Genomic DNA, 25,518 nt, shown 5'->3' with positions numbered 1-25,518 from the left:
CTGCAGAAACTTTCGAGTTGTGCATCAGCTTTCCTTGGTGATTGTGGTTTAGTGGTGTGTGATTTCGCTTTGGTTCGAACTCCGCTATGGTTGAATGCCACCTTAGGTGTGTTGTTGCACTTGTGTAGTTTGTGAAGTATATATATATATATATTAATTGCTTTATGATCTGGAAAGTACAGAATACAGTTAAGCCCATGCCAAAATTTCAAGTTTTCATTGTACTACTTGGGCCATTTTTTTTACATTTGTGTTCTTAATGGGAATTATACACTGGTTTTTCTTACGCCCTTGTAAACAGCAACAGAAAATAATTTAGCGAAGCCCAGCTATTGCGAAAAGAAGACACATCACGGTTGGGGTGCTTTCCTAGTAGTACCAAAGGAAAAGTTGCTGGCTGAGTTGCACGGAAACAGCGCTTAATATGTATCCAGATAGTTCCATCAGGTAAAACAAGGACCTATGGAACGAATGAAACGCCTCAAAAGATGAAAGTAAAGCACATAATCTCCCTCAGTTCTCTCTCTATATGAATCAGCACATATATATATTGTACTCCCTCAGTTTCTAATCATAAGCCATATAATTTCTAGCATGGAAATTAAAGAATGCAAATTTCGTAAAAATTACACCATGTTTGGAGGGGATTAACCCTAGGCAATTAACATGAGCTAATAGAAAACTTTCCATAAGATAAGGATCCCTAGAGGCAAATTTCTAAAAATATTGTAGATATAATTGACGCAATGCAATACACCATATATTCTGGATTTTTTTTTCTCAAAAAACTATATAGCCTATAACTAGGAACGGAGGGAGTAGTAAACTAGGAGTACTTATTTGTGAGATGAATATAGTCAATTATAATCCCTCCTTTCCCATGTTTAAGACGTAATTTGATTTTCAATCTTTCACCACAAATTAGGGCGCGGGTGGTGGTTTACCGAGTTTCTTTCCTATAGTGCCCCTTCTTGCCGTTTACATTTGACAGGAACAGGGGAAGGGCCAATTATTGTATGGCTGCCATTGGTTGTACGGGGAGAGAAAAGTAGAAAATTAGGAGTGACCAGTTATTATCCCGTAGAGAATCGAGGAGTCAGTTAACCACGGGAGACAAAATCCAGGAACAAATCTTAGAATTATCTTTAGGGGTAAGTAAGGAAAAAATAACCTCGCTGAAACCTTCATTACTCAACGAGCCAAAAAAGTTTACACCCTGTATTCTTATACGAGGGAGTATGAGAAATTTACACACTGTATACCAAATGACACAACAAGAGCCGCCTGTACCAATACTGAATGGAATTTTAGGAAACATAATACGAGTAACTTAATAAAATTTATTATGGTCCAGTTTTTCTAGAGGATCCCCGATTCACCGCCTCGATCTCTCGCGCTCGGTCGTTGGTTAATGCGGCTGATCGTTGGCATGCATGAGATGAGAAAATCAAGGTTTCACTAATTAGGGTCCAGATTTATAGAGATCGGCCTACACCTCCTCGATTTATGCAACGGCTGTTGTATTATTTACTCTCGCTGGATCACCACTTTCTACGCTGGCCGCTGGCAAGCATGGTATGAGAAAATCAAGGATTCACTAAGGATTTATGTGAGCCATCCGTGCCACTAGTCAATCATGGCGTCCTTTCATCAATCACTCCTGTAAACCAACGAAGGGAGATGAGAGATCGAAAGAAATTTCATCTTCTTCCCGCCATACCTCCCTCCCCTCCACCCAAAATTCGAACTGCTTGCTCCAAAATCTCAAGTCTTCTCTTATAAGTATCAAGAGGGCTGAATCTAACGCGTGCGTCGCGTGTGACTTAGACTTTGACTCTTGCTCGGAGAGGAGAGGAGAGGAGAGGAGAGGAGAGGAGGCCACCGTGCTGCATCATCGGCATCGCCGCCGCCCCTCTAGATGGGGCCATGGTGAAGATGGCTGGATCCCCGTGGAGTCATTCGTCTTCCTCAGCTTTGATCTCAGTCCGGCCGGCCGCGAGCGAGCTAGATCCATCCAACAGGTACCGATGCTTTCTCCTTCTCTCGGCAATGCCCTCCGATTGGGGCTTAGGGTTGATGGAATCCTGCAAGCTGACACGAGACATCGGTTCACAGACAAGCGGGGAGAGCGATTTACCCAGGTTTGGGGCCCTCGATGAGGTAAAACCCTTATGTCATGCCTGTCTGTTCTTGATTATGAAGATAATAGGTTACAATGGGGTGCCGAATAGTTCGGCTGAGATCTCGTCGAGAGGCTAAGCGCTGCGGCGACCTAGCTCTGGACTTTTGGTGGCTAAGGCTGCTAAGATTGATTGTGTCCCTCGGCAGCCCCTCTCTTGGCTTTTATATAGGGGGGCAGGTCTCAAGAGGTCTAACCGAGTACGACTAGGTTTACAGTAGTTTCAAATCTATCCCTTGTTCGGCTGCTTCCTTGTCTTGCCCGTCAAGGAATCTTCTGGTGCACCGTCCAGGTGGCCCGTCTTGCCTCCAAGCGCCTTCATGGGCCTCCAACTAGACAATACATGATAGGGCAATATCGGTTACCCGAAGGGTAATGCCCACGTCATACATATCTGAATGTTGCAGACCCGTTAAAGAAACCTCTTCCATGAGCGAAGCATGATCAACACCAAGAGGCAGTACGTAGGTGTTATATTCTTGCCAAATATAAACTAGTTTATTTTTATTCTAGTGCAGGCGGAAGACTATTGGAGATGTGGCCTAGAGGCAAATAATAAAGATGTTTTTATTTTCATATCTCTAATGTTCATAATAAGTTTTATACCACACTATAAATGTATTAAGAGGAAACGTTAGTACACGTGTGGTATGTAAACAAACGAAGTCCCTGGTCAACTAGTCCATTGGTCAATATATGATTAAGGTTTCTGATGATGGACATTTATGTCAATTGACAATGGGGTCATGTCATTGGATGAATGATGTGATGATCACACACCCGTCATAGGTATTGTGATGAGATCCAATCGTGAAGTTCTACATTGTGATAACTAGGAAAACATAGTAACCCAATTCTTTGACCGTGAGATCATATCTAATCACTATCACCGGAAGGCCACCCGTCACACTGTAACATGGTGATCATAAAGGTGTCTCTACGTATGCATGCATCAAGATCGGGATTTGTCCATCCACGTGATGAATATGTACTCTGGGCCCACGCAGTAAGATTACATCTATGAAACTTGCAAGCATGTGACTAGGTCACGGGAATGTAATATCACGGAAATGAGTAAATGTGTTTATCGGTAACGAGATTGGACTAGGTATGGAGATAGCGAAAATTAGATCTTGGACAAACCAAGTATCATGAGACAATGTGAACGTTGAGGTTCAAGCGATAATGTTTTTCTTGGAAAGCATAGGGCCATCATGGCTTTCCAGATCCCGCTATTGTTCATTGATTGTAGAGGTGTCTCGATCATGTCTACACATTCTCAAACCTTAGGGTCGCATGCTTACGGGTATACGATGCTTAGGGTTTGATTCAGGGTCATCAGAGTAATTAGAGAGAACTCCAGAATTATTCTGAAGAGGTATCAGTAAAGTTTCGGAGTTGATGAATTGTTGAGAGACTTAAATAATATGTTTTTGGTATTTAATTAAATAAATTAATATTAAAACGTATAAAAATAGGCTAAACCCTAATGGGGCACCATTTGGCATCCTATTAGGGGGTGGCGCCTCACCCAAAGGGAAAGGAGGGCCAACGACCTATGTTGGGCGCCGCCCCCACCAAACCCTAAATGGGGTGGCGGCCAAGGTGGGGGGGGGCAGCTGGTGGAGGTGCCACCTCCACCTCCACGCCTATATAAGGAGGCGGCAACCCCTCCTCTCATTCCACCCGCTTGGCTTTTGCCTCTCTTCCTCACACATGGTTCTGAAATATTGGGATGTGCATACGAAGTTCGAGATATCCACCATACTCACACCATATCGTGCTGGTGAATCGTCGGTCCGGATCTTTCTCCTTCCGCTGCTTCGCTAGACTAGAGCCCGAGGGACGTCATCTACACCGGCCGCCTGCAGAACTGCGGAAGTTTTGCCAGTTCTAGCACTACATCACTTGTACGTATGCACGACCTTGAGGTCGGCGTCTCCGTACGACTATATCAAAAACGTTCATTGGAACGTTACGCTTTCGGTCTTCAAATGTATGAACACGGAATCCCTCCGTTATCTCACATCTACATAGTATAGATCTTGGATATATCGTTCTCGTTCTAGGAATTTTTTGTTTTCTGGTACAGAAACCCTTACACTTTCTTGTCGAGGAGGTCGGCTAGGGTTGGGGAGTCTGTCTGGCTAGCTAAACATTCCTTAGGGAAGGGGCGGCGGCCAAGTCTATATTATTATTGTTGGGAAGGGGATACTGGTATAGAGATCATGCCTTCGATCTTTGGAGCAAGGAGGAGATACCCTCGTGGCTAGGATGAATTTTCCTAGCTGCAGGGATCGCTCGGATCAGAGTCATCACCGAGCCTTCTACAAACTACCGATGAACAAACCCTAGATCTAACTCATTATTTTTTCACCATGGATAGTACGAGTAGATGCAATTTCTTGTTTGTTTTCTCTACCGTGTAACTCTTCAATTTGAATAAGGAAGTATACATTTTGTAGTTTTAATTCCTAATAATAAATTGAGATATTGTATCTTCTTTCTTATAGCTTTTCGAAGATGCTTAAAGTCCAGTTCTCAAATACTTGCAAAATATTAGCGTGCAAAATAGTGAGAACATATTATTCTATATATCCCACTTAGATTTTATAATTACTTAGTTTTTGAAAACATTTGTGTCTTCATAAACAAACTAAACCTTAGCTCTTTTCTTTGGATAAGTCAATACTTTTAGTAATTAGTTTTTTTGTGTAGTTTTAATGACATGATCACAAAGGCACATTGAATTGTGTGTTCACAATCTCGTTCAATCAATAAGCATGCTAATCATAGATACAAGAACACCAAACATAACAATCATGCATGAAGTTCATCTCATTTGTCAATAACAATTTTTGTTGGTTCCTGATTTCAGACAAACTATTATTGGTTAATTTTTTTTGAGATTTTACAGTATGACTCTCTTTTGGATGCAGAAAGCTGGCCTAGACGGAGCTTCGAGAGACACGGTGTCGCTGCTAAGCATGACAGTCACCACTGACATCAATGGTCTATCTGCGGGGTCTTCTTGAACACATAGAAGCCCAATTTGAATGCACTTCAGCATCTGGTCTCCAGGAGAATGGCTAGTCATGGACAAATCCATGATCTCTACAATTGTTCCCTTTGTCCAGTGCTCCCATACCTGCATTACCATTACGTAGGTGTATTACTACTATTACTTTTATTAGTAGTATTTATTGTAGCTTTGTGTGACCTATGAAGTTTGTAATACTCAATATACTTACCAAACTTAAGAGATCTGCAGATTTCTCGGAGTCAAATGCGACAGTGTTTCTTCTTCCTGTGACGATTTCCAAAATCAACACGCCGAAGCTGAACACATCGGACTTGATAGAGTAAGTCCCCCGCATAGCATACTCAGGGGCCATGTATCCACTGCAATAGCAACATTATGTTACAGACTCATGCACGTTTAGATATCTTATAAGGGCAGTGTCATCGTGACCTACTAGGTTCCGGCGACACGGTTGGTGATATCTTGTGATTGATCACTGTCAAAGAGCCTTGCTAAACCAAAATCTGAAATCTTAGGAATAAATTCAGAATCTAACAGAACATTGCTCGCTTTGAGGTCCCGGTGAATTATCTTCAGCTGAGAATCTTCATGAAGATATTGTAAGCCTCTAGCAATCCCATTGACTATCCTAAATCTCTTCCCCCAGTCTAGCTGACTGCTCCTCTCAGGATCTGGCACACAGAGAAATAAACCTCAGAACTGTACACAACTTATGTAGATGTTTTTTCACTGTTGCTAAATGGTGTCGAGGTACTCAACCGAAAAGAATGGTGTCGAGGCTTTTGTTGGGCATGTATTCATACACAAGTAATTTTTCATTTTCTTCCAAACAAACACCAACAAGTCTCATTAAATTCTTGTGTTGAAGCTTAGCAACCAAAACAAGCTCATTTTTAAGCTCCTCTATCCCTTGCCGAGAACTTTGTGAGAGCCTTTTAACTGCTATTTGTTCATCGCTGGGAAGGATTCCCTGTACAAAAGGAGATATATATTTACTAGAAGTATAAAATACAGAATAAAGAGTCTATGTGAAATTATATTGCACCTTATAAACCACTCCAAACCCTCCTTCACCGAGTTTATTGCTTTCATCAAAATTATCTGTCGCGGCTCGTAGAGTTGAGAGATCGAGCATTAGTGAATCAATACTCTGTGTGTCCTCTGGATTGTTTGGGTCTATCATAAGAGAAAAATATCCTTTAATAATGGTGTAATGCATGAATGTAACTATTGTCATATAGAAATGATGTCATTGTCAAACAAAACCCTAGTTTCAAATCTATAGAAGTTATGAAAAAAGTGTATTTGTGTGAAAGAATGGATTTGGAACTAACTGATATGACTTACATGATACTGATGCCTTTTGTACCGGTTTGCTCTTTTTCCTCCGCAGACAAAGGCAAACTACAACAGAAGCCAGTATTGCAGCGACTACCGACTGTGTAATGGCTAAAATTCTAGCTGCTCCATTCCTTTTGCTTTCTGCATACAAAAGGCGCCAGTCATTGCAAGACACACTGAAGAGAATTCTACAGGATTCTATAGAAGATGACGATTCTGCCTTTTGTTGAACATTTCTACATAATGAAGCTTCTATGTTGACAATTCCAAAGAGATCAGGAGGAGAAAGTCCATTACTATTTTTGATGTTCATAGTGGCCAGTCTGAATATGTTATTTCGTATGGGTTCTCTCGACAAAAGAGGTGTAAAAAATAACAGTTGCTCTTTTGCTTATCACCGTTTTAATTGAACCCAGCTAGCTAACACACAAATAAACCATGTTATTTGCCCTGTCTAAAAAGGAAAAATCCCATGTGCTCATGCGCACACCTGAAGATAAAGGAGATATTCTGTTTCCTGAATTTGTTCATATTTGGGCTCAATCATGCAAGTGTGCTCCAATTCCCAATACACACACTTTACAGGATAGTTTCTGTGGCTAGCAATCGGCCTGGATGCACAACTGGGCAGGTTGTCATAAGACTCACAACTCGCACTCCCTCGTATCAAGACTTTAGCTTATATTTAGACTAAATTAACTAATGCTCCTACAGTTATTATGAGTCGGAAGGTGTATAATTTTCCCTGTTGTCCAGTCAAGCAACCGATAGCTACGGGACTGCACAGAAGTCAAGACCTAACAACGGGAATTTCTAAAATTGCTTCTTAAAAATTATCTACCTGACGTTTACTAGTTCGTTCATGATTCTGGATATATTTTAGAGTTTAGACTATATTTTACCTAAATCTTTGACAAGTATTTAGAGCCGGAAGGAGTTTAAGCACAAACAAAACAAGACAGTAAAAAGGCCCCTCGTTGGTGTTGACAGTCTATAATTACTACTAGGACCGAATTAAACACTCCGATGCTGTATCGTTTATTCACAGGTCGGGCCTCACTGTTTTCTCCCGGAATTGCGAAATTACTTGTGTCTGAAGAATGAATCGTGCAAATAAGATGAAGTTATTTCTCCAGGCTCACCTCCTCTGGCCGGCAGTGGCGTTACGCTCGCTGGTGCTGGTGCTAAAGCTGGGGATGGCTCGGGGAGCTGCAGCAGCGAAGGGCCGTTGAAGAAAGGATACTGCTCATACCTGAAACTGCACCGCAAGCTTATAACCCGGCCACCCGACTTGCCGCTGAAATAGTTTGGCATCATCGCGATGATACCCTGGAGGCAGGCCCGGCAATCGGCCGGGGCCATGTCCGGCGTGCACTGCGCCAGCCCGTAGATCTTTGGGTTTATCTTGTCGAAGTTCCCGAAGCCCTCCTCTCCTGTGCCGAACAGCCTGGATGAGTTCGCGGCCGCGTAGTCGGCGATGGCGTGTATGAGGGCGCCCACCGCGGCGTCGAACACCTTGGCCGGCGCGGATGCGTTCCGACTGCTCGTGAGGATGAGGGTGCTGCCGCTGCCGCCGTCGGTGGAGGATAGGAAGTTCTGTTCGGAGAAGCGGAGCGCGCAGGGTTCGTAGAAGATGGTGGCGTCCTTGTTGTACGGGCAGAGCTGCTGCGCGTCCTGGAAGGCGGTGGTGATGCATTCGCTGCAGTTGGCGGCGCTGGTGTCCCGGCGGCAGAGCGCGAGCGCGTAGACGATGTCGTCCGGGAGGGTGCCGACGGTGCCGGTGGCGAATAGATTGGGTGAGGAGGAGGCGTTCTTGGGGAGAGTGGCGTTGAGGAGCCGGATGTTGGCCTGGTAGGTGCTGTTGGCGGTGAAGTTGGCACTGTTGCCGCAGAAATGGCCGAGAGGATCGCCGGCTGATAGAGGTGTGAGGATGAAGACGAGGAGGAGGGCCGCGGCGGGGACGAGGTAGGAGGGAAGGTGGCCGCGCCCGCGGTGGTGCGAGGCCATGGTGTTTGGGGGAGCCGTAGAGCGGTGGAGAAGATGCGGTTGTGGCATAGTAAAGCAAAGCAGAGTTTTTTTGTTTTTTTATATGAAAGCGAAGCAGAGTAGAAGATGGGGTTGGGATTAGGGTACGGATGGTGGGGTCCTGTGTTGACTCATGTGGGGCTATTTTGACTTGACTCAAAAAGGCCGAATCCTGTTGTTTTTTTACAATCAATATCAATGATATATGTATGTTTATAACTACATACGTGAGATTTATACATAGTAATTACAAAATAAAATTGGAAGAAACGGCAAGGTTTTCAAACTTTCTTCTCCCATAAAATCTTGTATTTTTCTAAAGTCATCTAAAAAAAAGCATAGATACCAAAACATGAACATGCATATTTAAACAAAGATTCTCCCATAATTTTAATCTAAGTAGCAATGCTAAGGCTATATGTGCAAAACTATTAAAGTAATCAACCAACATTGGTAGAAGTACCAACACCAATATTTTAGATAACAATAGCCGAATTGTCTTGTCGACGTTGTTATGACACGATTGTAAGAATCACAATTATCAAAGACGTAGCATCCGGAACAAAAATTGCTAGGACCATCCTCTTGACAACATTGATAGAAATTTCAAATTTGATCAGCATGCGAAGTAAGATCAGAAAGATCGTACCTATATAACTTTAATCTTTCAATATCAACATTGACTGTCAAAGGAGATCTCATCATCAAATAAAGGGTTGAAGATCACTTATTGTAGACGATGCTATCTACATTATCGTGGAGACCGAAAAGAAGATAACTACCAAAACTCTAACCTAATCTTTTTAAAACACTATTTTTTTTATTGAAAACTCAACTTATAGATCGGGTTCCTCACTCTCCAGACGCTGGCGAGGCTGGCCAGAGGAGGGGGCGCCGACTCAATTGTACAAAACCATACGTTTATGTAATAGATTGATTTGGTGCCTGGAGCCCGGCATTATATTTTTCTATAAAGAGAATATATTAATATCGATAGATATCAATTACACCCAAACTCTACAACAACAACGCAGTACCCTAATGACAGTACGGATGCAGATAGCCCGAAAAAAGTAAGAAAAAAGTACCGCTATGGTACTCCCGTCCACCACCAAGACAACACCTGAAATCCAGACTCTCCACCAGACGCGCCTCCAAGAAGGAAACAATTTACAAGCGTCGTCGTCGCCAGATCAAAAGATCTTAGGTTTTCACCCTGGAGATAGTTCCCGCTCTCAAAACAATGCCTTCAACAAGATCGTTGCCAAGCACAATCAATTAAGACCAAACATTGAATTTTCACCCTAAAAGGTAGGACTCTAAACTTCACCTGTGTTACGAGACCCAGAATACCAAGAAAATCCCTCAATAACAACACGAGTCGATTCCGCTGCTAGTCCTCCAATCCGGTCTTCAACAAATTTTTCGTCTCTGATGCACCATGGACAAATGTTATTTGCTGGTAACACAGAACAGAACTTCACGTCGCTACCTCCAGAACCAAACGATCGGATTAAAAGGCATGACCGTCACCCCAACAATTCATTACATTGAACGCACAGAGCATCTAGGAGCTCCCAAAAACTAACTTCCCCAGGAAAGACTACTCCCAACTCACAAGCACCGGCAAAAGAAACATAAGAATTTACAAGAACTAAGAGCAAAACAGCTCATGCTTAACACCAACATAGTTACATAGATGCCACAACCAAGTTTTTAAGCTGAAACAAGACCAATACAAAAATGACTGAAGCTACTCCTTGACAAAGCAAGCTGCTCATGCGCTTCTTCCATCTTGAGACGACCCAACCAACCGCTCGTTGGAACTGCTCATGCGCTTCTTCCATCTAGAGGACGCTAAAGCTGCATAAATGAAATCATGCCGTAGATTATATCAACGGGCGTCTTGATCAAGATACATGCTTGATACATGCTTGGCTCACACTCCGGCAGTTCAAGATACATGCTTGGCTCACACTCAGGCGGCGCTGCTGGACGGCGGATCGGCGGCTGCACCACGGACTCCCCTCTCACACACTACAGGAATCCGGCAAGATGCCGACGGCCTACGGCCCTCGGCGTATCACCTACCTGCCCTCGGCGTACGATACGCCGACGGGGCCCCTCGGCGTAGCTCCTCGGGGAAGGTGGGCCTCGGCGGAGGCCACGTGGCCCTCGGCGTAGCGTCGCTCGTCGGCGTAGACGAAGAGGGCCGACGGCAGGCCCCACCCGTCGGCGTACTGGCCGTCGGCGCAGCTCGCTAACCGGCACCGTCAAGGTGACGGCCGTTACGGCTACGCCGAGGGCCGCACCGTCGGTGTACGTCCACACGTGGCGCGTCCTGGGCGACCCTGGCGCACGATACGCCGAGGGGTACACCGTCGGCGTAGCTCCACACGTGGCGCGACCTGAGCGACCCTGGCGCACGATACGCCGAGGGGCACACCGTCGGCGTAGCCCTGTGCCATTTGGTCCATTTTGGACGCGTGGCGCGTCCTGGGCATACCAGGTGCTACCCCGAGGGGAATGCCATCGGCGTAGCCCTGTGCCATTTGGCACATTTTGGACGCGTGGCGCGCCCTGGGCATACCTGGCGCTACCCCGAGGGGTATGCCGTCGGCGTAGCCGCAGCCATTTGGCATATTTTTTTCGTTTTTTCTGTTTCGCACGTTTTCCAGATTTGGCAGGATATAAATTCACATATAATTCACAGAAAATTCACGGGCATGAAGTGCAAATACACATAACATCAAGTGCATACATAGTGTCAATAGTGCCATAGGGTGCATACATAGTGCCATAGGGTGCATACATAGTGTCATAGTGCCATAGTGTGCATACATGGTGCCATAGTGTCGATAAGATACATGGGACAACTAGAGGAGCTCGTCGCCGCTAGACACCGGCCCGGGCCGATACCTTCCAGTAGAAGCTGCGGAAGAACCACCGGGAGAAGTACCGGGAGAAGTACCGGGAGTAGCACCGGGAGAAGGACCACCATGATGAACCGGTGTCATCTCCCTCCCACCACCCTGGTTTCCGGAACATCCCGTTCCCTACACACATGTTCCCGAGATGTTAGCAATTTGCGAGGCAAAGGAAAGCCGTAGTATTCGGTTTGGCGAAGAACTTACCGCTGTTCTCCCATAGTACTCCGCAGCGAAATTTTCCTTCGATGGATAGTTTGGCGCCGGCCCCGGAAAGGGAGGCATCGGCCCTAAATCCACTGTCTCGTCCAGCTTGATTGGCCAGCATCGACGCCCGCAAGATAGTTTACATGTCGGTCTTTGCGAAATGAAGCATCAAACTAGTGGAAAGTGGGACTTGTCATCATTTGCGAAAACAAAGGTTGGAACTTACATGTATATATGCCATGTACTCCGTGAACTGCTGCTCGCTGCCGGTTGAAGGCCACCTGATATTCTTGATGAGCGGCCACGTAGGCCGCCTCGAAGTCAGGCTACAATTTCACAAATTCATGTCTCGTTAGCACTTAGCAATGTATGAACGAAAGTCAGAAAGAGGATGGAAATGAGGGAAACTTACGTCGTATGCGGGTTGTTGCCGAGCCCGGCGATGAGGCGGGAGAGGGGGGCTGTCCTTGGTGAGGCCCGCCTTGAGACACGTGAAGGTCATGGTGAGGGTATGCTTGACGGCCTTGTTCAGCATGGCGAGACGGCCATGCGGCAACCCTCCGGACGACAGGACCAACGACTCCTCGTCGACCTCCGCGCTCATGGGGTCATCCACCTCCGGGTGACGATGCCTCACCATCGCGCAGTAGTTCTCGACGTCCTCGGCGTAGGTGCCGAAGTACTCAGGGAGCTAGGGCTGAGGCTGCGAGAGATCGGGCTTCTTAAGCCGCATCTTGTTGTATATCTCGAGGTCAGACATCTCCTCCTCGGGTCCTAACGCGGCCCTCTGCATCGCAAAAGGAAATGTTGTGAGTACCAACTTTGAACCTGACGAAAAATAAAATGTATACATACCGTCTTCCCCTTGTAGCGCTCGTAGCTGAGGTTTCCCCCACAATGTGTGCCACCGTCGCCTCGGTTCTCCGCGTTCCGCCTCGCCACGGCTGCAAAGTCCTCGTCCATCTTGAGCCACCTCGTCCTAACCATCTCCTCCCATGCCTCGGCATGCGGCTCGGCCCAATCGGGGATAACCTGAAAATCCAACTCAATCTAATGCAATTGCAACTTAGTAGCAATGTAGAATGTCATTGACATTTTACTCACCGACATGTAGTCCTCCACCGTCATCTCGTACTCGGCCTTAGCATTCTTACCGACAATATCCGGCTTCTGGACCCTCTCGCCTCTCGTGCCCGAAGTGACCCGCGGACGTGATCCTTTGGTTGTACCACACCTCGCGGTGTCAACCTCTCACAAGTCGCCCGCAAAGTCATGTTCGCGGCCGTCTCCTCAACCTCGGGCGCCACACGATAAAAACACTTCAATCATGCAAAAAACAATTGTGAGAGTCATGAGTTAGAACATTGGGGTCATCAAATATGAACGAAGCTCGAGAAAATATGTCTTACCCAAAACTTTCTCATCACGGCCTCAGCAGCTGTCGGGAAGCCTACGCCAGGGGCACTCTCATAGTCCGTCCAAGTAGTGGCTAGCTTCTTCTCGCCAACTGGGACACTGCCGAGGGGATAGTACTTGCCCGGCTAGAACTTCCTAAGCAAAGCTCCAATCATGCTGCTAGGCAGGCGCCCCTTGACCCCCGGAGGAAATGTCCAATTGCTGCACATGAAAATCAAACATTAGCACATGAAAATCAAACATTAGTACATGAAAATCGAAATTGCCAAATTAGTACACTTACTCGGGGCCAGCAGGAATAATAAGGGTCTTCGCCTCATGGGTCTTAGGCTCCTTCCTCTCGTCGGGGACTCTCGCTTCCCCACGAATCTTCAGTGGCTTCGGCCGCCCATCCTCCTCCGGAGTCTCAAACCCGCGGCTAGAGTCCTCCTCGGCTCTAGACTCTGTCTCCGCTTCCTCTCTAGATGGCCCCTCCAAAAAGAACCCGGAAGCAACGTCGCCTGAAGCCGAGGGTGGTGGCTCAAAGTCCGGTCCTCCCCAGCCACCTCCACCTCCACCTCCACCTCCACCTCCACCTCCAGCTCCACCTCCAGCTCCACCTCCAGCTCCACCACCTCGTCCCCGTCCTCGTCCTCGTCCTCCTCCTTCTCCCGCGCCGTCCTCGTAACGCGGATTGCGACGCGGTGCCCTCTCACTCCTTCTAACATTGGTCTTGCGCTGTTGCATCTTCTTAAGCAAGCTCGACGAGTCCTCCTTGCCGCCGCTCATATTGTTCAATCACCTGCATTGAGAAAGAGAAAACAATTAAGAAGCATGTTGAAAAATATATAAATAGTAAGCATAAAGACACTAAACAATTAAGAAGCATGTTGAAAAATATATAAATACTAAGCATAAAGATACTAAACAATAAAGAAGCATGTTGAAAAAAATATAAATACTAAGCATAAAGATACTAAACAAATAAGAAGCATGTTGAAAAAAATAGAAATACTAAGCATAAAGACACTAAACAAATAAGAAGCATGTTGACATATAAACACATAAAAGACCCTCACCAGCCGTCATCAATCTCATCGTCAATCTCATTTTGTTTCTCCTTGTCACTACACTATCACTATCTTTTGAGTAGTAAGTTGGATCTTGATAGACGGGTGGAGGCTCATCATCGCTATCATCTTCCACTTGTAACTTCTCGAGCATATCTATGTCCTTTAGATCCACCACTGACTCACCACGAGTTTCTGCATCGTTCCTGAGGTCCTCTTCAAGAACACATTCTAACTCAAAGTGCCCGAAGTCCTCTTCCTCTTGATAGAAAATTCCCTCGTATGTTACAGGGTCAATGTTGTTGTAATCGTCCTCGGAGGGAATCGGTAGGTTACCATGTGGCGATACCTGGAACACGACTTCCCGGCCGTTGAGTGCAGCTTTCTGGCATGGGTACGGCAAATAATAAACTTGCCTGGCTTGGTGAGCAACAATATAGACATCGGCTCCGGTATAGGTGGTGGAAGGCTTAACTTCAACTAACCCAATGGACTTGGTAATTCTCTGTCCACCTCTTGGGTCGAACCAATGACACTTGAACACAACGAGAGTGATTCCCAGATGGCTTCCGCGCGCATATGGCATGTGATAGGTGGTGCGTAGGAGGTATCCTACCGCTGCGCGGAGGTCCCGCGTGATACTGAAATGCGCACCATGTAGCTGCTTCACAAAAAAATGCCCTTTCGGCACCCCGAAAATGGGAAAACCATCGCCCGTGGTTCGGATTGGAAATCCGCGACCGGGGCCTTGCTTCCCATCCTAAGGCCCACGCGCGTGCCAAATATGGCCTCGTTCCGACAAACTATGTGGTGAAACGGGCCGTTTCCTACTCATTTCCCCTAAAAGCCATAGAACTGCGGACGAGATAGCCCTGTTCGTGAAGGGTTTTTCAAGATAATTGCCGTATCCCAGTTCCGTCTTTTGCATTGGTTACTAGGACACATAAATTGATGCCACGCAGCTCCGCTCGAATTTTTGGCTCCGTTTACTTTGCCAACTGTGCAAAACGGGGCCGCCGGGACATGCGATATGGCCCTACCGGGCGCGCGCGTGCACCCGTCCGCCAACGCGCGAAACGGAAAACATTTAGCACATAAAATGACGCGTCCTCGAACTAAAAACATTTTTCCCTCCATTTATTGAGCGAAGGAAAGTGTCGCCCCAGTTCAAATCCGGTCGGTTCCGGAGGATTCGGCGGGACACCGCAGGAAGCGGGAGGGATTCCCAGATGGCTTCCGCGCGCATATGGCATGTGATAGGTGGTGCGTAGGAGGTATCCTACCGCCGCGCGGAGGTCCCGTGCGATACTGAAATGCGCACCATGTAGCTGCTTCACAAAAAAAAGCCCTTTCGGCACCCCGAAAATGGAAAAACCGTCGCCCATGGTTCGGATTGGAAATCCGCGACCGGGGCCTTTCTTCCCATCCTAAGTCCCACGCACGTGCCAAATATGGTCTCGTTCCGACAAACTATATGGTGAAACGGGCCGTTTCCTACTCATTTCCCCTAAAAGCCATAGAACTCCGGACGAGATAGCCCTGTTCGTGAAGGGTTTTTCAAGATAATTGCCGTATCCCAGTTCCGTCTTTTGCATTGGTTACTAGGACACATAAAATGACGCCACGTGGCTCCGCTCGAATTTTTGGCTCCGTTTACTTTGCCAACTATGCAAAACGGGGCCGCCGGGACATGCGATATGGCCCAACCGGGCGCGCGCGTGCACCCGTCCGCCAACGCGCGAAACGGAAAACATTTAGCATATAAAATGACGCGTCCTCGACCTAAAAACATTTTTCCCTCCATTTATTGAGCGAAGGAAAGTGTCGCCCCAGTTCAAATCCGGTCAGTTTCCAACGGATTCGGCGGGACACCGCAGGAAGCGGGAGGGATTCCCAGATGGCTTCCGCGCGCATATGGCATGTGATAGGTGGTGCGTAGGAGGTATCCTACCGCTGCGCGGAGGTCCCGCGCGATACTGAAATGCGCACCATGTAGCTGCTTCACAAAAAAAAGCCCTTTCGGCACCCCGAAAATGGAAAAACCGTCGCCCGTGGTTCGGATTGGAAATCCGCGACCTGGGCCTTGCTTCCCATCCTAAGGCCCACGCACGTGCCAAATATGGCCTCGTTCCGACAAACTATGTGGTGAAACCGGCCGTTTCCTACTCATTTCCCCTAAAAGCCATAGAACTCCGGACGAGATAGCCCTGTTCGTGAAGGGTTTTTCAAGATAATTGCCGTATCCCAGTTCCGTCTTTTGCATTGGTTACTAGAACACATAAAATGACGCCACGCGGCTCCGCTCGAATTTTTGGCTCCGTTTACTTTGCCAACTGTGCAAAACGGGGCCGCCGGGACATGCGATATGGCCCTACCGGGCGCGCGCGTGCACCCGTCCGCCAACGCGCGAAACGGAAAACATTTAGCACATAAAATGACGCGTCCTCGACCTAAAAATATTTTTCCCTCCATTTATTGAGCGAAGGAAAGTGTCGCCCCAGTTCAAATCCGCAGTTTCCAGCGGATTCGGCGGGACACCGCAGGAAGCGGGAGGGATTCATCAACGCCGGGTACATGCAAGGTTAGACAAACCTTACATCACACTTGTACACATATGTTAGGGACAAATGCAAGTTTTCCAGCGATTCCGACGCTCCGGTGATCTGTATCTTGGGAAACCCTAGGGCGTGGATCCTGCAGATCTACCCCTATAGCTTTTTCCGTGCGAGGGTTTACCAATGGATTTTTGTATTTGCTTTGCTTTGTTTAGGACATATGCACATGGAAACCATAGGTTTGGAATGAAATAGGCCCCGGATGAGCCGTAGCAGGAGTTTCCACATACAGATCCTGGATTTTACCAAGTGCTAGCCCATGTATGCGGAAATCGTCAACGCCGGGTACATGCAAGGTTAGACAAACCTTACATCACACTTGTACACATATGTTAGGGACAAATGCAAGTTTTCCAGCGATTCCGACGCTCCGGTGATTTGTATCTTAGGCAACCCTAGGGCGGGGACCCTGCAGATCTACCCCTATAGCTTTCTCCGTGCGAGGGTTTACCAATGGATTTTTTATTTGCTTTTCTTTGTTTAGCACATATGCACATGGAAACCATAGGTTTGGAATGAAATAGACCCCGGATGAGCCGTAGCAGGAGTTTCCACATACAGATCCTGGATATTACCAAGTGCTAGCCCATGTATGCGGAAATCATCAACGCGGGTACATGCAAGGTTAGACAAACCTTACATCACAGTTTTATACATATGTTAGGGACAAATGCAAGTTTTCCAGCGATTCCAACGCTCCGGTGATCTGTATCTTGGGAAACCCTAGGGCGGGGACCCTGCAGATCTACCCCTATAGCTTTTTCCGTGCGAGGGTTTACCAATGGATTTTTTTTATTTTCTTTGCTTTCTTTAGGACATATGCACATGGAAACCATAGGTTTGAATGAAATAGGCCCCGGATGAGCCGTAGCAGGAGTTTCCACCGATTCGGACGCTCCGGTGGTTTGTATCTAGGGAAACCCTAGGGCGGGGACCCCGCAAATCTACCCCTACGGTTAGGGTTAGGGTTTGAGTTAGGGTTAGCAATGGACTTTTTTCCTTTGTTTTAGGACATATGTACATCGATAGCAGATGTTGGGCCTACTGGCTCCCGTCGACCCGTCTACGAAGAACGTCACTCGTGGGATCTACATAAGCCATCTACCATTTTTTCCTTTAAAAAAGTAACTATTTTTTACATAATTCATACTAGTACATAAATAAAACAAACATAATATAAAGTAAATGAGAGAGAAGAAAAAAAGAAAAAAATATATGTATGCGAGGGTGGCCGTCGGCATAGGTGGGTGATGCCCTATGCCGAGGGTGGCCCTCGGCGCCTCGCTGACGCCGTGACCGAGCCGTCACGGCCGGAGCGGGACCGGAATACATGCCTGTGCTACGCCGACGGCCTAGCGTACGCCGAGGGTGGCCGTCGGCGTAGCTCTCTCTACGCCGAGGGTATTCATACGCCGAGGGGCTCGGTGGGCTGCTGCCATGGACCGAACGTACGCCGACGGCCCCGACATTTGGCCGTCGGCGTACGCCACGGCCGTCGGCGAGCGAGCCATTCCTGTAGTGACAAGCTGTGCCCTCTTTGCGACGCGGTGGATGAAACCCTCGATCACCTCTCTCTCCATTGCAGTTTTGCTCAAGGGGTCTGGAGTGGGCTCGTCCAAACCCTTGGCCTGCTCAACATCATACCATATCAGGGCCTAGGGATCACCGAGTGGTGGTTGCAGGCCAACAGCTCCTTTGCGGCGGCAGACAGGAAGAAGGCCAACTCCTTGATCATGTTTGGGCTACATCACATTTGGTTACAGCGCAACGCCAGAGTCTTCGAGTGGACTAGCGCGCCGATGGCAACGATCCTTAGCTCCATCCTCGACGAATGGAGTTCTTAGCTTGCTTGTAGAAGTAGACCTAGAGGAGATATCACCTAGCTAGTCCGGCCTTAGGCCGTCTCAGCGCCCAAATGGGCACGGTGGGTGGTTCACCGAGTTTCCCTTGTATTCTTGGTGTGTTGGACATCTTGGTCCGTCTTGTAATCTTAATATAATGACGCGCAGATCTCCTGTGGGTTCTCGAAAAAAAAACATCAAAATTTTCAACGTGGTCACGACTAGTGAGAGGAACCAAGTCAAGAACAGATGTGGAATATTTTATTTCAAATTTTTTAATATTTTAAAATATACCTAAGATACACTTTAAAATAAAGGAAGTTCCATAAGACAAAATACCACTCGCCTGACACTGCACTAACAACTACAATATTTTATCTAAAAATTTACACCACACTAACATCTAACAATACATGATTTTTTATCTACACACTATATACTATCATGTACAATTTGTATCTACTAATTACTAATCTAAAAACTAACAAAATTGTACACAACCAACAACTACCACTACACATATGACTTAAATTTCTAAAAAAGAATAAAGGGAACTGTGGCGCGACACTCAACAAGGACGGAGGAAGGGTAGATCGACTGTAGTATGCACGGAGACGGCGACGCGAGGGGCGGCGGACCAACGGTGGCGTGGGGCCGTGGGGAAGAACCGGGCAATCTAAGCATGGCGGCGCGGTAGTGGGGTGGAGAGAGTGCAGATGTGTATGTCTCCACTCGTGGTTGGGCCCAAAAAGCGACGGTGTCGCATACTGGCATACGCTAAAGGTGCGATAAATACATGTTGCTTAACACAATGGGCCACGCCGCCAGTTGCGGGGGGGGGGGGGCAGGTTACTATGCCCACAAAATTGGCCACGTACCACCTTCCAGCTGGATTGAGCTTCAGTGACTTTGCCTGCCCACAAAGTCACTGACTTTGTGTCACTTACAAGTGGGTGACTTTGTGGGCTGGTAAAGTCACTGAAGCTCAATCCCTCCCAGCTATGTCGTCGGTAGGAAAATAAGGTGACACACCAGATTTCTATATGCCGTTGGTATTTTGGCCAACGACGTGTCAACTTGCAAGTGTGTTGCTATTATTTTTACGACTAGAAGTTATTTCCGGGCAACCTATCATGAGTCAGCTATCGTAAAAAGATTTTGATCTTTATAAGCACATTTAGCATCCAATTTCCTCATGCGGGGTCAGAAACTCATCGAAAAGCTAACCACTTGTTCGTAGACTTTGTGGAATACTCCCCAATCTTCTCTAGAGCCCATATTTCCCTATCCTTTTGATTAGAGAAAAAGTTTCTAACCAAACTACATAATGGTTGCTTCCATCCCATCATGTCAGCCACACTGAAAGCATCTCCAGCTGCCCAACGTAAATGGGTAGAGTCTATCCATTTTGATCCGCACGCACATGAGGATTGCAAAACCTAGCCCATCGACCTGATGGAAACGAACGGAGGCGTCCGCGTCTACCCATTCCAAACTCGAACTTAGGCTGGCAATGCATCACGGATACCTAGCAGACCGCTTGCATGTCCTTACGCATAGTCCTCAGGCTGCCTAGCAGCGACCCAACGAGAGGTTACTATGCCCATAAAGTTGGCCACGTATCACCTCCCGTATCATCTCCCAGCTACGCCGTTGGTAGGAAAATACAGGTGGCATACCATATTTTTGTATGCCGCTGGTATTTTGGACAAATACCAACGAACGTGGCATCTTGCAAGTGTGCTGCTACTATATTTATGGCTATTAGTTATTTTCTACTAGTGAGTAGGCAATGTACCATGGGTCAGCTGCCGTAAAATGATTTTGAGCTTCATAGGCACCATTAGCATCCAAATATTCTCACATATGGGTCAGGAACTAAAAGCCAGCAACTTATACGTAGATTTTATGTAATACTCCCCATTCTTCTCTAGAGCCCATCTTTTCCTCTCCTTTTGACCAGAGAAAAAGTTCCTAGCCAAACTACATAATGTTTGCTCCCAACGCATATGTCAGCCACACTAAGGGCATCTCTAGCTGCCCGATGTGAAGCGGGCCGAGCCTGTCCTTTCCGTTTTGATCCGCGTAGATATGAGGACAAGCGAAACTTAGCCCATCAGCCCGACGCAACCAAACTGAGGCATCCGTTTCGACCCATTTCGAGCTCGAATTTAGGTTGGCAATGCATCGACGAGGACACATTGGAGACCGCCCACATGTCCTTCCGCGTAGTCCTCAGGCTTCCTAGCAGCAACCCAACGGCCGCTTCGCCTCTTGCGCATCTGAACCGCCAGGCGGCGTTGTGGCCTTCTATGCGCGGCTTCAATGTCCACCTCTTTGCCTCTTGTGCCTCTGAACCGGTGGGCGGGGCTGTGGCCTTTTGCGCGAGCCTTCAATTCCATCCGCTTGGCCTCCTACGCAGACATTGATGGTAGCAGCCTGCAAGTCCTTTTTAAGGCAAGCAACCGCACTAGGCATTCCCCATAGGCATAGATCACTTTTCATCACCGCATCGCCGACATGGACATGAATTGGCTGGACTGGCACGAGGCCATCGAGCTCTCCAAATATGGCATCGTCGCATCACCAAAAGTGATGGTAACGCATGGCTGGGCCATCAACTTGGGCAGGGTGCCCGTGCCACCATATTGCCCGCCGGCAAGGACTTCAACCATGAGGTCTTCCGACGTAGGTAGAAGGACGCGTTGTGGCTCAACCCAAAGTACGACGACGATAGCAACTACTGGCCGACGCTATTTCACGAGGAACAGGAGACAACTCTAAACCACTTCATCGGCATTCAATCACCACTGGAGAAGAACAAAGCGAGTAGTTAGTGCTTGGCCGCACCGTCAAGGACTTCATCAAGAATGCGCGGCGTGTAGCCTTCATTCGGTAGGCTACATAGGCCGGCATTTTCATCCTCGACCCCGACAAGAAAGAATAGGGGTTGTCGCCGCTCCGCTGCCCAAGCAACTCCGACAAGGAAGCCTTCACGGCGTATTAAGTTTTTAATCCGTATGAGAATGAACGGTGTATTGTTCCTCCTTTTTTATTTGGAACCTCGTCAGAGGGCGTGGAGCTCCCGCACTGCATTATAAGATGGAGAATGGTCTAGTCAATAAGGGAAACCGAACGTGAAGACCATACAAGCACGGTTAATTAAGGGAAACTAGCAAAAACCGCACACTACACACCCTAACGGGGTATTGTCCCTCTTTTTTCTCCATGTGTGATAAATAATGTTTCATGAAAGCTATTTCCATCTCAAAATAAACACGAAATGGTAATATGCGTCGGCCGCTAGGTCAATCCCCGATCCAAATGGACACAGGCAACATTGTCTCATTTGTATCCGCGATTCGACAATCCCCGATCCAAATGGACACAGGCAACATTGTCTCATTTGTATCCGCGATTCGACACAAACGAATTAAAACAAAGAGGTGAATGATGAACGCAACAATATATTTTAATACGTGCCACACCTTATCTATTCACTGAATTGCATCAGAAAAGTCAGCTTACCAACTGTTTGTTTAATCAAGTCACATTGATTTTCAGAAACTTAAAATCAGAATCAAGTTGATGTTCTAAAAAAAATCAACTTCTTTTCCAATGTCGATCATATCGAGCGCTTAGAAGCAGAGGTACCACCCACGGCTTAAGAGGACAAATAATGGAATCTAATAATCTTAGAAAAGCCAAGACCAAGGTTTTGAATCCAGGTTGCACACTGCTTGCAATGAGATTAAGTGGTGAGATTGTACTGGAGAATTACGGCAATGGCAAATAGGCTTTTGCAACCAACATCCGAGGAATGAGAATCAAAGTCATAGTCCTGGCTTCTTAATTGCACGCCAGCTTCGGTGATGGCTAGTTGACCACTGTTGGGTCGAGTCGTCGAGGACCGCGGTGGCCCTCGCGACATGACCTCGCGTAGAACCAAACAGCGACTGGGTGAACTGCTCCATGTGAGTCTTCCCAACGGTTTCCACACGGCAACAACGATAGGTTCCTGTCGAATCTGATGGGATCTGCCCTTGCAGTGGAGTTCTTAGACCTGAAATGAACTTTGTTTAAACTCTAGTGGCTTCTCACAAAAAAAATTATTCTCTTCGATTCTAGATACTCGTTCTGTCCATAAAAGGATTTCGGAGATTTGTCTAAATTTAGATGTATCTATACACTAAAGAGTGTCTAAATACATCTAAATTTAGACAAACTTGCGATATCCTTTTACGGACCGATGTAGTACATAAGTTAGGTAATATGAATCAGAGTAGTAGCTTTTATGGCTTCGTGGTGTCTCGCGCCGGTTGGCTAGATGCGATTTTTCTTCATAGGTTTGCCGGCCGGCGAGGCCGAGCAGTCTGGCCCTCCGACAGTTTCCACCATGTCACGCCACCTAAATCGTCAACTATGAAAAGGACTTAGCCGTTTTTGACACCGAACGACTCAGTTGATGTCACGCCATCTTCCATGTCGAACAGTTCAGAATTTCGCAAAGTTGACTTTGACAATTCCATTCAGCATTGTCGGGCAACCTAACAATATTGATGCATAAGACTAGTTATGGTGAAAAGTAACATAGAGCACTCCCACTAACATGCACATATTACTACTCTATGTTACTATCTTCATAGTGGTTAGTAACATCAAAGTAGTATCATAGATGTTTTCATTAATTAGCTTGTACACTCATTGTATCTTGGGAAGTGTGATGTTATAGTAGCTACCTATGTTAGGCTGCTCATAGTGGGGAGTAACTTAGACTAGTAACATATGCCATGTTACTAGTCTAGGTTACTACCTTCATAGTGGGTAGTAACTTATTATGTGGTGTCATGCATTGTATCATTTATTATGTTATAGACTCATTTTGCCTTGGGGTGTGTGATGTTATGGTAAGAGCAAGTTTAATAGTATAGTCAGCTGCTGGCTATAAGCCATGTGCCATATCATTTGTAGCTAACATAGAGCCAACATGTATAATAGTGAGCTATAATCATGTACTACTTTATCAATGGATGGCCCACATATCACTCTCACAAAGTGCCTAGGAGCACGTGCTAGAGTTGGCTCTTGCATGAGAGCCCACTCCTCTTCTCTCTCCTCCTCTCTCTCCTCCAACTAAGCATGAATATATTATTTTAACCATTATAGCCAGCTGAGTAGGACTTATAATACTTGCTCTAACATAGCTAGTTACCACATCACTCTCTTTCTTCATTTATTTGCATGCCATGTCACCAAAATGCCTTGAGATGTGTGATGTTACTACCTATGTTACTCCCACTATGAGCAGTCTTAGGATGCTCATAGTGGAAAGTAACATAAGGTGGTGTCATGCATAAATTACTAGTCCATGTTACTACCTTCATAGTGGAAAGTAACTTAGAGATGGTATCATGCAAAGTCTCATTTATTAGTTTGTGGACTCATTTTATCTTGAGGAGTGTGATGTTAGACTAGTCATAGTGGGAAGTAACTTAGACTAGTAACATGACATGTGTTACTAGTCTAAGTTACTACCTCCATAGTGGGTAGTAACTAATATGTGGTGTCATGCATTGTGTCATTCACTATGGTGTAAACTCAACTTGTCTTGGGGTGTGTGATGTTATGGTAACATAGCTAGTTACCACCTCATTCTCTTTCTCCATTCATTGCCATGTCATGTCACCAAAATGTCTTGGGTTGTGTGATGTTACTAGCTAAGTTACTCCCACTATGAGCAGTCTTATGGTAACATAGCTAGTTACCACCTCACTCTCTTTCTTCATTTATTGCTACGCCATGTCACCAAAACACTTTGAAATGTGTGATGTTACTACCTAAGTTACTCCCACTATGAGCAGTCTAGGCTGGTCATAGTGGGGAGTAACTTAGACTAGTAACATATGTCATGTTACTAGTTTAGGTTACTACCTTCATAGTGGGTAGTAATTTATATGTGGTGTCATGCATTGTATCATTTATTATGTTGTAGACTCATCTTGCCTTGAGGTGTCTGATGTTATGGTAACATAGCTACTACCACCTCACTCTCTTTCTTCATTTATTAGCATGCCATGTCACCAAAATGAGCAGTCTTACTCTATCCTCCTCTCTCCTCATTAACTCACTATCACATAAGCAAATTTAGTAAGTTGGACACTTAGTTACTAGTGAAGTTACTCCCATTATGAGTAGTCTAAACACCCGTGACGAAAGGCGATTATAATTTGAACATGATTCGCCTATGAAAGGTATACAATATGAAGTGTTGTCCAACCTCGCGGCTCCTAGACGTAAGGCCCAATAAACTGGTACGGCCGAGGATATCTATATCTATTATAAAGCAAAACCCCACTGAGGGGTCATTTAATTTGTCTATCTCTACATGCAGCCTAGCCACATCATCAACAAAATCATAGCCGTATGATTTTCAATCTCAATCTGTCTGTTGTACTTTCCCAATCGTGACATGTCCACACATGCATGGGTTGCCTTTTCCCCTCCTTGCAATTTAAGTGCTCCCCCTTCATGACTGACCGGATATTTTTTCTACCAAGCTTGAAGCAAGACACCTACCCGTAAAGGCACATGCTAGCCAAACCAATCGGAATTAAACGTCACTAGGCATTCGTCTTCTCCACCGTGCTGTTCATATCCATCATAAAATAAATGAAGAAAAAACTGACAAAGGTATGTGATCAGTCGTGCTTACTATATAAGCAGTGTCTTCGGAGTTGAGCATCCAATCTAGAATGTTGTTCTGCATCACATGACCTCTGGACACCCCTCACTATCGTGCAATGAGATTTCTATCAAATATTTTTTCAGTTAATTTTCCTCATCCTGCCTTGCTCCCATTCAGTTTATAGTCAATT

General features: G+C 46.2%; 1 protein-coding gene across 1 annotated transcript; it reads right to left on the bottom strand.

Annotated features, from left to right (window-relative positions):
- Positions 1-4,993: 4,993 nt before the first annotated feature.
- On the bottom strand, positions 4,994-8,585 carry LOC124669562 (cysteine-rich receptor-like protein kinase 6). Its single transcript, XM_047206156.1, has 7 exons — positions 7,706-8,585; positions 6,570-6,704; positions 6,268-6,398; positions 5,982-6,192; positions 5,656-5,893; positions 5,431-5,581; positions 4,994-5,327 (listed from the first exon to the last, which is right to left on the bottom strand). The coding sequence occupies exons 1-7, from the start codon at positions 8,568-8,570 to the stop codon at positions 5,091-5,093; spliced, it is 1,968 nt and encodes a 655-aa protein (XP_047062112.1). The 5' UTR covers positions 8,571-8,585; the 3' UTR covers positions 4,994-5,090.
- Positions 8,586-25,518: the final 16,933 nt, after the last annotated feature.

The sequence above is a fragment of the Lolium rigidum genome, chromosome 7 (assembly GCF_022539505.1).
Source record: "Lolium rigidum isolate FL_2022 chromosome 7, APGP_CSIRO_Lrig_0.1, whole genome shotgun sequence".
NCBI lineage: Eukaryota > Viridiplantae > Streptophyta > Magnoliopsida > Poales > Poaceae > Lolium > Lolium rigidum.
The sequence above is the reverse complement of the archived record's forward strand: the minus strand, read 5'-3'. Positions and strand labels throughout refer to the sequence as shown.

What these genes read in the sequence shown, in the direction of transcription:
- LOC124669562 (XM_047206156.1), bottom strand. Translation starts at nt 8,570, where the DNA reads ATGGCCTCGCACCACCGCGGGCGCGGCCACCTTCCCTCCTACCTCGTC. An exon ending in CCTCGACACCATTCTTTTCG is followed by an intron (nt 5,894 to 5,981) that starts GTTGAGTACCTC and finishes TCTGTGTGCCAG; the next exon opens with ATCCTGAGAGGAGCAGTCAG. An exon ending in AACCGTGTCGCCGGAACCTA is followed by an intron (nt 5,582 to 5,655) that starts GTAGGTCACGAT and finishes TTGCTATTGCAG; the next exon opens with TGGATACATGGCCCCTGAGT.